This window comes from Electrona antarctica (genome assembly GCF_951216825.1).
Source record: "Electrona antarctica genome assembly, chromosome: 3".
Lineage (NCBI taxonomy): Eukaryota > Metazoa > Chordata > Actinopteri > Myctophiformes > Myctophidae > Electrona > Electrona antarctica.
Window position 1 is genome coordinate 5,373,088 of NC_136808.1, and position 12,400 is coordinate 5,385,487.

The 12,400-nt window shown below is 41.8% G+C and overlaps 1 protein-coding gene across 1 annotated transcript; it reads left to right on the plus strand.

Annotated features, from left to right (window-relative positions):
* Window positions 1–527: 527 nt before the first annotated feature.
* LOC306920502 (dimethyladenosine transferase 2, mitochondrial-like) lies at window positions 528–11,177 on the plus strand. The gene is made up of 10 exons (XM_079497296.1): window positions 528–1,085; window positions 1,608–1,901; window positions 2,872–3,049; window positions 3,661–3,752; window positions 4,553–4,700; window positions 4,853–5,001; window positions 6,032–6,121; window positions 7,332–7,403; window positions 7,697–7,842; window positions 9,943–11,177. Exons 2-10 carry the CDS (start codon window positions 1,662–1,664, stop codon window positions 10,088–10,090), a joined length of 1,263 nt encoding a protein of 420 aa, XP_079353422.1. The 5' UTR covers window positions 528–1,085; window positions 1,608–1,661; the 3' UTR covers window positions 10,091–11,177.
* The last annotated feature ends 1,223 nt before the right edge of the window (window positions 11,178–12,400 follow it).

The following is a 12,400-nucleotide window of genomic DNA, read 5'->3' on the forward strand; positions in this document are numbered from 1 at the left end:
ACTGTCCCGTGAAACCAGAGGCTCCGAAAATAACGATGTGATACGGTCTGCTAGTTGATACTTCAACACTCGCCAATCGCCATTATAACAGAAATAAGATATAGTTTCGTGCCGTGGTCTCTCTCTGTCAGACAGACAGGACTTTGGCATGCAGTAACAGAGGGAGGATCGTTTAGTGGACCTTAGTGATAAGACAGAGATATGAGTGTGTGCTGCAGGGGTGGAACCACCAAGACCACAGAATGACAGCAGACTCTGATCATCATCGTGATGACAGCTTAATAGCTTCCGTAGCATGATGCTATGCTATGCTATATACATGCATCAGAAATGTTAGATATTATATGTTTGAGAGGCGTGTGGCAAATGAAGGCTGTCGGTGTTTATTAGGTGGTGTGTACTTGGTGACGTTCATTTACAAGCCATTGGTTTGAAACATAGTTTCATTTATAATAAAACGGGGACGATTTCGCCAGATTAAGTAGCATGAGCTGATATAGCATTACGAGTTCCGCGCGTGCGCTGCGCGGCGGAATGACGCAGTCAGCAGTGGCGTGGACTGGAGCAGAGCATAACAGCCCAGCTTTAATGATCTTAAATCCCTTTATTTTAGTTGTTTTGTAGTAATAGTACAACATAAACATTACAGAGACTTTAGTTGTTACTGTACAATACTTTAAAACAGTTGTCATGTTGCACACATGCTTAAAATAACTCTTATTTGCGCCGCCCTCGTTGAAAACAATGTATTTCCAACTCCAGCTTGTCCCAGTTCAGGCTGCGTGAACTGTACAGCGCTCGAGCGCTCGGTTTCTGCCCCCTCAATGTCCTACTCTTCGCGATAGATGCTGATTGGGTGTCGGACTCGGAGGTGTCGATCACACTCGTCACTATGGTAAACAATGCCATCATCCACATGCGCCTGAATTTACGCAGTTGCGTATGGTCTGAAGTGAACTGTGGAGGGGGTCAACAGGCAGCGTGTTGTCCAATGTCACAGACAGTATTATATTAACCACGTCTAAACGAAACACACATCTGCGATGTGACTAGCGACAACCGACAACATCGAGTTTCGAACAAAGGTTAGTTTCCCCACTGCGATTTGCAACCATGTGTCAGTTGAGTTGATCATGTAACGTTAGCTTTAACAGCTAGCGTTTGACACCTAGAATCTGATGGGAATCATATTTACCATAATAGCAGAAAGGTAATCCTAATAATTCGCTTAAAAACAGAACATCGTCGTGTATATGCGAGTCATTTGTTTTCACTGCGAGAATACATCAGTGTTTTTGATCCATGTTATTGTAAGTTATATATATACACTGCATGCGCAACGCACGCATAACTCATAATTCTGTTCGCTGTTGCGCACGTGTGTTATATGATTTATTATTTTTACATTGTCTGCAATGTTACCACGACAAAATATGTATTGTCGTAGTAGCTAAGCTATCTCGATCATGTGCACATTTACTGTGATTTTACTGTACACTATAAACTAGTTACCTGGCTGGCTATAGTTTTATTGAAATGGTCAATTATTGTAATGGTCTTACTGTGTATGTCAATTAATTATTTATTATCATTCCTTTTTGCTCCAGGCACTGACCACCTTCCCATCACAGTCCGTCCACCTGTCCCTCCATCCGTCCATCATGTCCACTCAGATGTGTAGTAAAGTGGTGGTGTTGGCATTGCGCTCTGTCTGCTGCCACACACACAGCAGTAGACCCTGTATTCGAGCAGTGTTGGCCCCTAAAGTACCCTCTGGACCCTGTGTCCTCATGCCCCAGAGAAGAGCCTACAGCAGCGACGCTCGATCGTCGGTCCCTTGGTCCCTTGAGAGGACTTCCCCTTCATCAACACTGACACAGAGAAACCTGTCGGCCTTACAGGTCAGTCTGTAGGATATGATACCACTACTCCGCATTCTGGTTTGTGGAGAATTCAGGCCTATTCACAGTCTGGATTTTCGGTGGTGAGGTGACCACCGCTCCACTCCGGTGGTGGTCACCTCACCACCGGAGTGGAGCGGTGGTGAGTAAAAACAGAGAGAAGGGCTGGGGAAGAGCGGTGGTTTGCTCTTCACCGTGGCTCCGTGACGTCATGTTGTAGTTCGGTGGTCACCTCACCACCGGAAATCCAGACTATGAATAACGTTTTAGCCGCAAGCACCTATAAATTCTATTTTTAATTTCTCAAATCTAGAGTTGCAACACCAACCATTGACAGTCCATACATCCAAACAGAAAAGCCCTATCTGATTGTATTAAACAACGTTAAACTCACTAACATTGCAGCTGTACGCTGTACGTATTATCCTCTTTCTATCTGCAATGTTATGAGCTGCTTTATGTCAATAAATTACGTGCAGGTGATACTTTTTCTAAGTGTTGGAGTTTGGAAGTGCTCGTTTTTAATAACGCAACGTCCTACTCCTTCTGCTGTCTCCTGCATTATGTGCAATTTTGAAATGGGTTCCAAACTCGAACACAAATTATCACCTGCACTGAATTCGATTGTCTACAGATTTTTATTAAACCAAATCTTTGCAGATAGAAAGATTTTTATTGTAATTTAAGCTTTCCGACAGCTGCAATGTTGGTGAGTTTAACGTTGTTTAATACAATCGGATAGGACTTTTTTGATGTATGGGCTGTGAATGGTTGGAGAAATGAATTATTTGACATTTCTTTGGAGGATCAAATGACTGAACAAATAGTAGTGTGGTGGCTGTCTGTGTAAACTGCTTTCATGGTTTAACATTCATATGTTTGTAATGGTCAGACATTCTGTGACATTTGCGGTCATGTAATAGTGTGTGTGTGTGTGTGTGTGTGTGTGTGTGTGTTGTACGTGGGTCAGAGTCGTCCAGTAAGCAGGTATGACTTCCTGGACGTCAGTGCAGATGCGGAGAATGTTCCCCAGGTCAAGCCGACTAACGGCGTCAGAAATACATACATAGTTGATCCAGCCCTGGCCGAGCTGGTAACGCAACACCTAGGTCCCGATCTGGAAACGGCCATCTTCGAATGCAATCCAGGTCTGTGTGTGTTTGTTACATTTATATGTGTTGTGTGTGTGTATGTGCTTATAAGCTATTTGAGGGGGGGGGGGGGAGGGGGGGGTATTGGCTATGCCTTACTCATAAAGAATTCCTGGCTCCGTGCCTCATTATAATAGTTCTAATAGAATTATTGTGCAGTATGATTCTGGTTATTATTATAACATGGATATAATGTTAAAAGAAGTATAAAAAAGTCATCTATTTTATAGACTTATAGAGAGTATGCGTGTGACATCATCATCAAACCAGGAAGTTATGCAGAAACGCCTACTGAGTGGCAAAAAACTACTTTCTGGCCTTGACAGCCCATACATCCAAACAGAAAAGTCCTGTCTGATTGCATTAAACAACGTTAAACAATGTTAAACTCACTTTGCATGTTCCTTTGCCACTCGATTTGCCACTCGATGTGCCATTCACTTTAAGCATGCGCATACTCTCTATAGTGAAAGATATAGAAAACATCTTGCATTGATTATGTCATAGATATTTGCACATATGGGTCCAGGAGTGATTGGTGATATCTCTGTCTGATCAGTGCTAATTTTCCTCCAGCGTTTAATGTGCCCTGGTGTTTCTTGTCTTAGGACCAGGAGTGTTGACTCGAACTTTGTTGAATGCTGGAGCTCAGAGGCTGGTGGCTCTGGAAAATGACAAGTACTACCTACCTTACCTACAGGTAAGAATCACAATGGCCCTACAGGTAAATGGTAGCAATAGCAAGACACATAATATCAGTGTTTTCCCTCGTTTGTTTTGCGGTTATTTGCCTTTTTTCGTCTATTCCTAGACCCGACAACATTTTTTTATTATTATTTTATTAATCTCTTTAACCTTCGGTTTTAACCCATTACCCGCCAGGATAAATTAATGAATTCACCTCATACTGCCAGGACTTTCGCTCGTTCAACCCTTATTTTTGAAGAGCCAAAACCCCCGACCGGATGTTACAAATGTTACTTACCGGTACGCTGTGTGTATCCGGTCTCCCGATCGGCGATGAGAAAGACAAATTGGCGTAGATATATGAATATCACGGTGAGTTCAGCTTGAAATATCGCTTCTCTGCCTTTTTGGCTAAGATCAAGTGTGAGTTTAGCTTTAAATGAGTCCAGTAACGGGTCTAGAGACCGGGTCTAATACATTTCAAGTATCCTCGGTATGTCCAGTTTTCCTCGTATGTACAGTACTTGTCCGTTTCCGACCGGGTCCAGTAATTTAGAATGTTTTCTCGAGTCCGTTGGGACCGGTACAATTATCCACGGGTTCAGTTCAGTTCCCATTTTTGCAGCCCGCCACACAATAATGCATATAGGGGTAACACTGAATATATAACGGCCTATTCCTACCCATCGCCCAACCTCTGTATGTTGTGATAAACCTATGAATCCGTGTTGTGATGATAGGAATGTGTGTGTGGTTCAGCATTGGTTGAAAACTATAATAACTTATAAATGTGTGTGTCTGTGTCTTGTTCAGGAGTTGGAGGGGCGTCTTGATGGCCAGTTAGAAGTAGTTAATTGTAACTTTTGGGGATTGAATCCCCTCATTGGTGGAAACATGCTGAAAACATCCGCTGATAAACTCTTTACTGATCTGGGTATATCAAAAGCCAACTGGACTGACGGTGAGACATAGAAAACACACACACACACACACACATACACACACCAGCAAACTGGAGACAGACAGACCCACAAATGGACACAAATTTGAAATTGTGCAGGAATAAGAAATGAAGGTGACTTTGTGTGTGTGTGTGTGTGCGTGTGTGTGTAGACATCCCAGTGAAGGTGTTTAGTATACTGCCACAGGTGCGGGAAAGAGCCGCGCTGTTGAAGCTGGTGTACTCTCTGTTTGAACGTACCTCCGTCTACAGATACGGAAGAATAGAACTCTTCCTCTTCATGAGCGAGAGTGAATATCTGGTAAGAACCATCTGCCTCATACCGTCCTTATGTCTGTCCAATGTCCATCTGTCTTTACAACTTTCAACGTCTGCATTTATTTTTATCCGATGCTCCTAATATGCAGCGTGATTTACAGAAAGCGTCAATCTCACTTTATTGTGTGCAGAGGTTTGTGTTTCTGCGCACAGAAAATAAATAAAATAAATGACCACCTGGAGCGGGGGGAAAAAAATGGCCAGTGAGAATGGGTGCATTCATTATCATGGGAGCAGAAAAACAGCTGTGTCCACGCACTCGCGCACCCTGTATATTCTGTATATTCTGGGGCTAGTCCAATTTATACCCCAGGGTTTAACCCATTTTGGGGCGGGAACCCCTTTTGGTGTTAGCATTAGCTATTGAAAAATAGCAGATCTACAAGCTCATAGCTCGCCACCGAGTGGCGCGCTACGAGCTTGTAGGTCTGCTAGTTTTGAAAAATCGAAGAACGAATGACAGAAACGGCTTTTTCAGAAAACTGTCAGATTTTTAGAATCTGATCTCGGGTCAAAATGGGATAAACTGGGCTGTTGAACCAGGGACTAGCTGTCGCGCATCAGATCCTATGTGGTCCGTACAAGACTGAACTTGCTGGCCTACTGAACATGTCAGGAGGCCAGCAAGGAGTAGGTTAGTGTAGTCAAGCTTGGAGATGACTCTTAGGCAGCGGTGGCCGAACGGATTGCGGAGCCGTCTTGATACCGGAAGGTCGCCAGTTGCCCTTGAGACAGGCATTGAACCACTACCATGAAATGTTCTATGAGCAGGGCCTGGCTGGAAACAAGTTCTTGAGCTTAGCCCAGATACCCTGGGTAAATATAGTAACTTTGCTTTGAGGCATGGTGCTGAGCAGACTCATTGCCTTGGCGATGAAGAATGTGCCACAGGTGGAAATCTATTCTACAGCAATCTGTCTGTCTGCACAAAGTTGACAAACATGTCTGTCTGTCTGTCTGTCTGTCTGTCTGTCTGTCTCTGTCCATCAACACCATGAATATCATTATTACAGAAGATGATGGCAGGGCCAGCCGATCTATTTCGATACACAAACCTCAGCGTCTTGTGCCAGATGGCCTTTGATGTCAAGTTACTGCACAAGGTAACTGTGGAAGATCAAATGGGGTGTAATGCTGAAAAATGCTAATTAGATGATGTAAAGTTTTCCGGTAATGTAATGTAAATACTGTATGTTCAGTAATTTCACAAAACATGACCAGTAATAATGTCAGTAATGTCAAGATTTCCAGTAATGTCACTTTAAACTATGACGATGATTACCAGTAAAGAGTTCTAGACGGCAAGTGCATTTGTATTTTGTAATGTGAAGATTATGTCATTTATTGGCCTGTAATGTAAAGATTTGTTTTGAAGTGTTTAGTGAGTCACTTTTGGACCAGTTCCTTGATTAGAAGTTCCATTTCTTGACTAGATGGGCTTGAAAAAAGGAAAAGAGGCCGCACAGCTCGTAGTGACGATTCAAGAAACCTCTATTCTGTATTTTAGCTGTGACGTGAGCGCGAGCACGTGAGATACTTCCGGGTCCTACTTTTGTGACGCTTTTTGTGTCCCCATAGAGTTATACTGTGACGCTCCGTCGGACTAAATCTGAGACGAAAACAACCACGAAAGTCTCATTTTACCGCTTTCCTCGCAACAACAAAGCTGCGCTGCTCTCCCAAATCTGGCTGTGACAGGCCGTCTGCCCCACACGGAATACTATCGCCATTTTATTTCATTGTGTCAACTAAATCCTCATTAATGCAAACTAGATTCAACATACTCAAGCCTGCAAACATTCTAAATATGCCCCCGAAATATTTTACTGAGCAAATGGACTGTTACCACCTTCAATAATAATGATAATAGTCTTTGTCTCCACATCATTTTTTTTTGTCATGGAAACTTGTACAAAACATTAATAATTCTACTCGAGTTGGAAGCATTAAGACCCATTTTAACCCTCAATGGCTTCCTTTCTGAAAAATAACGTAATTGTAAAAAGATTCACGCGTTTAGATATTCTATTTACAATGAGATGCGGACGGGAGCTGGTGCCACTTGGACCCGGACGTAACGTAGCACTACAAAATGACGTCGGACTTAAATACTGAATTGAACCGACGTTTCGGCAAACGGGATGCCTTCTTCGGGGCCTGAAGAAGCTGCGAGCTCTGCGGGCCTCTTTTCCTTGTTTCAAGTTGTATCTCCTGCGGTCAGCACCTCCCCACTACTGGTGTGCGCTCCTACCTCTTTGTTGTGCTAACATTTATAATTCATGTTAATACTTGACCTATTGTGTTTATATCCAGGAGCCCTGGGAGTCGTTTGTGAGGTCCAAACCGTGTTTGACACCTAAGAAGACATGCAATCACAAGTTACAAGTAAGTAAGAACGCAATCACTGTAAAAAAACATTGTGAACTGAAGAAGAGCTTCTTGTTTTTTTTTGCATACTTTATTTAGATCTTTTTTGTGAAATACAAGACATCAAATGACAGTAAAGTAAGCTTACCACTACATACAAGAGACACACACACACACACAAAAGAAAAAACAAGGGGGCATATTGGTGGGATCGATGACCATCAGAGAGCAGGGATAATTATGAGTTCAATAGTGAAAGACTGAAGAGCATATTTAACATCCTATCTCTCCTCCCCTCTCTTCATACATAGGTCCCTGACCCACTGTGTCTGGTCCATCTGAGTCCCAGAGCTGATCTGTTCTCCTCTGGTTTGAATCCTGACAACGCCTCAACTCTGTTCGTCATGGTCAAACAGGTCATGGCCGTGAGGAAAGCTAAGCTCATCAACAAACTAAAGTAAGACTATATATATATATTTGCTAAATCATCTATACGGCTTAGTCTCATATGCTGGCCAGTAACAAAATGCCTCTTTGTATATTGTATATTATTTGTATTGACCCGTATATGCCTACTATAAATTAGAATAGTATCGATAAAGTAAATCCTGATGAAACAAACGGCTTTCACAGCACAAAATGACAGTGAACCTAGCACTTTGTATACCTGCGCCCAACAGCGCAACCCCATGGCCACATAGTAAAAAAATAATACTTTCTTGTTATTTTTCCAAACGATTTGGCTCCTATAATCCCACGGGCAGGTTTGGTGTTTCCAGTCACCAGTAACGGTGACTTAAGAACACATACTAATAGAACTTTAGTACAGTTACCAAATTAATCTCCCAATATTTGCTTTGTATATGCGCCGAATGAATACGTGCTCTACCTGTGTATATTATTCAGAGGAAACTGTCGTTTTGTCCATAATATGAAAATGATCCACAGGAAACGTTTGTCCATACGCTGTGTTCATACTATCAGTGTTGGGGATTGACGACTGTTTTCTAATGTGTGAATACGCACTTGTAAAGTACAGCAGTGCAGTGTGAAATGAGCACTGTTCACGAACAGGTCATTTTAGCCTTAAACAATTTAGTTACAATCTAGTTTACTAGTCGACTAGTAATTCCACTAGTCGACCTTGCTGGTACTAGTTGACTAGTTGATACAAAAAAAAAGGTTTATTTTATTTATTTATTTTCTCAAGATCCGGTAGATTATAGTTATAGTCACCAATGTACACAGTTTTTAAATGTACAGATATGTATTTCCCAAAACTAGTCGACTAGTAAACTAGGCAACTAGTCAACTAGTAAAAATGACTAGAAGTGAATGCCCTAGTGTGAAGCTCAACAGTGGTTGGTACTCTAAAGTTTAGAGTCTAAACAGACAAACATACATACGGTACATACTAGATGCATAGAAAGGGACACACATTGTTGTTCAATGGAGTGGCCGCACCACTCAAAAACACCTACTGTATAAACTATATGTTTAGCACAGACCAAAGATTGTGTGGTTTTGTGTGCAGTTGTGGTTTTAGTTCTCTTTACCAATAATGTGTTGCTGTTTGACACATCATGCAACATATTTAAGCAAAACAAGTGTTGGAACAATTCAAATTCTGTAAGATCCGTCCAGTGAAGCAAGTCAATCCGTTCCGTCTTGCTGACACTTGGGGGGCCGCCAACACACATGTTGATGTAGTATGAAAACCTCTGTGCAGCTTTACCCAATTAACCTGACTCCGCCAGATGGGGCAGCATGAGAGTACACTGGGTTCCCCCCTCCTGCTCCCATCTGGGAACTCTCAGGCAGACTTGATGCCCGGCCACAAAACGGCCTGGCCAATCAGCAGCAGCTTCTAGCAGCTTCTAGCAGCAGCTTCTAGCTTCTAGCTGCTGCTGCTTGGCCAGGCCGTTTTGTGGCCGGGCATCAAGTCTGCCTGAGAGTTCCCAGATGGGAGCAGGAGGGGGGAACCCAGTGTACTCTCATCTGGCGGAGTCAGGTTATTACCCAATAGCCTCTAGTCTAAATGGATTACTCTTATTTACCCATTCTGGGCGGGAACCCCCTTTTGGTGTTTTAAACATTATGTTATAATTTAGCTATTGAAAAATAGCAGATCTACAAGCTCATAGCGCGCCACCGAGTGGCGCGCTACGAGCTTGTAGGTCTGCTATTTTTGGAAAAATCGTGAAAATGTGTCACAAATCTTTGAATATATATTCTTTCAGAGCGAACGTTTTTAACTCAAATCTTTGCTTCTGAGGGGTTCCTGGAACAACATATTTTCAGATGGGGGTCGGCGGCCAATTACATATCATTTTTGGGGTCCTTGACATGAAATAATGACCACCACTGATACAGAAACATAAGGTTTTTCAGAAAACTGTCAGGATTTTGAAGACATTTTTTTTTAATTTCGACGTCGGGCCTAAATGGGTTGAACGTCTCATTTTGTGTTGTTTTTTTGCCCCTCAGTTTCCAGCTAACATTACTTTCTCCCGTCTCTCTCTTCTCTACTTTTCTTTCTGTCTCGTTGTTCTTTTAGTCAATGGTTTCCAGACGATGGCAGCAAGCTCTTATCTGAGATGGGTATGCCAGAGGACATAATGACCGGGCACGTGTTTCCAGACGAGTACCTCAGGCTGTTCGAGATGTTCGAGAAGAGCTCCAAGTTTAAAGACAGCTGGCTTTAAACTCTCTGTGTTCCTGAGAACACAGAGATTACAGAGAAACTGACTCTAGAACCTGGAAGCTGGCTCTAGAACCTCCAGAGAGAGCGAGGACCGGGTCTGGGGCCCTGCATACATACACAGAGAGTACTCTGTGTGTATATGTGACTTGGTCTAGAACCTACATAATGTAGGTTCTAGACCTAGTACACACACACACACACACGCACACACACACGCACGCACACACACACACACACGCACACACACACACACACACACACACACACACACACACACACACACACACACACACACATACACACACACACACACACACACATGGCTGTGTCTAGAACCTGCATACATACACTAAAGAGAGAGATCTCGGTGTAGAATCTACACCTGTAGATCATACAGTGCACAAGATGGCTGGGACTAGAAGCGGCCTTACAAGCAAAGACACACAATTACATGTAAAATATACAAATCATCGAGAGACAGGATACTCGCATGTCCATGTACGTACACACAGTAACGGGCAGAAGAAAATCAACGTGGATTAAACTAATCGACGGAACCGTCTCAGTATGTTTGGTTGCCAGACAACAGTCGCTTTCTGGAACTTTACTTAATTGTTTGCTACTTCACACTGCTTATATACATCTTTAAGTAAATTAATTGCATAAAGGTTTGTTTTCAGATTGGCTATTGAATGAAAATATTTAAGTTCAGCTAAATGACTTCATAGTTGTGTCTGAAATGGAAGAAACAAAATGATCATCAGATTGACTCACAAACCAAGTCAAATTATGAATATCTGTAACTCTGTTGAATGAATGACTTAATACTGTACAGTAGCTTTGTTAATTCAGCATATTGTTGCTAAGTCCCTGGGGTTACTCGGTACTGGAGGTTTTTACCAACAGTTCTCTTGGAGACAGAGCTGCAAATGCAGCATGCTTGCAAAGAATTTGATTCAACTGAATCAAATGATTTAGGGTTTTTCATTACTTGTCTTATTGGCTTTGTATCCTTTATGTAGTAGCCATATGAATGTATGTAAACAACATGCTGTCTTGTTTTATAGAACATCTAAACTATTCTTCCAGCGCTATTTTTCCAGAGTCACTTTTTTCCCGGATGTGTCACATTTCATAACTGAGTTTGGAGGACTGTAGCTGTTTTAGTGGGAGACAATCTACTCTTTTTAGCGTGTCTGACAGCCAGGAAGGTTGGACTATGTCATGCCTTTCATAATGTGCCCAAAGATTCATGTCTTACTATAAATGTAAAAGACAAAAGAAGAAGAATCTTTGATGTTTGCCTTGATGCCTGACATCCAGCACCTCCTGGCCAGAATATAGGCATTGAGATGTGCACACAATCTTCTCTGTGAACTGTCACTATAAATGTAACCTTGCGTCACCAGGCTTTCCACCTCGGAGGTAAAGCCTGGTCTGTGTTCCAAAATGTGAAGCGGATAATTCCCCATGATCGGAATTTTAGGGCCTATCCAATAAAAATAGAATTTCCCCATGGGACAACAAAGGTATACAGACACTAAATAGTCTCTGGAATATACGTTCATTTATATTTAAAAAATCAGCTAAACTATTAAAGCTGCATCTATGATTTTATTGAGTAGGCCCTAAAATTATGATCGCTGGAAGTGTTTTGGGTGCTTCTGATTCCGTATTTTGGGTACTAATGATTCCGTGGTTTCCTGCCAGATGACTACAAATCATTGACTACAACATGATGAAAGTTACCATCTGCTCCCAATCATAAACCCCAAATGGAACGCTGCCCATGGTACTATAAATGGGTTCATGACATGAACCTGTAATATAGAAGAAAAGAAAAGAAAAACAAGATTCTGAAATAAATTATGTTGAAATGTCTCCAATGTCGATCATATTGTAATTTATTTATTACAATAACATCTATTTTGTGTCGGAATTAAATGCAACTTTGTTTTTGTAGTGCGATACAAATTGAGGATTTTGGTTCTGAAAGTCTGTCCATGGTCCAGCGATCTAAGGTGTGCTGAATAAAATGATATAAGCTAAAGCTGAAATAGAGTAAACAGTTTGATATTTGTCCACTCTAAGAGTGCTGCAAAAATATAGTATTCTCACCGTTCAACAAACTGCTTAACGTGTGAAATAGACCAGGAAACCTGTATCATAGGAAAAAGGACTGAAAATAATGTTCTATTTAAAGAGTGGACTCTAAAAATAAGAGTGATGAATTAATTCCTCATGATGTGGGACCACCCTAGCTTATTGATGCCTCTATTCCAATGAGACAAATGACTGACCAATTTGATAA

Bases quoted from the DNA above. Each gene is read 5' to 3' on its own strand.
- LOC306920502 (XM_079497296.1), top strand. From the start codon at position 1,662: ATGTCCACTCAGATGTGTAGTAAAGTGGTGGTGTTGGCATTGCGCTCT. The intron at 3,050-3,660 runs GTCTGTGTGTGT...TTCTTGTCTTAG, and splicing joins CATCTTCGAATGCAATCCAG to GACCAGGAGTGTTGACTCGA. The intron at 4,701-4,852 runs GTGAGACATAGA...GTGTGTGTGTAG, and splicing joins AAAAGCCAACTGGACTGACG to ACATCCCAGTGAAGGTGTTT.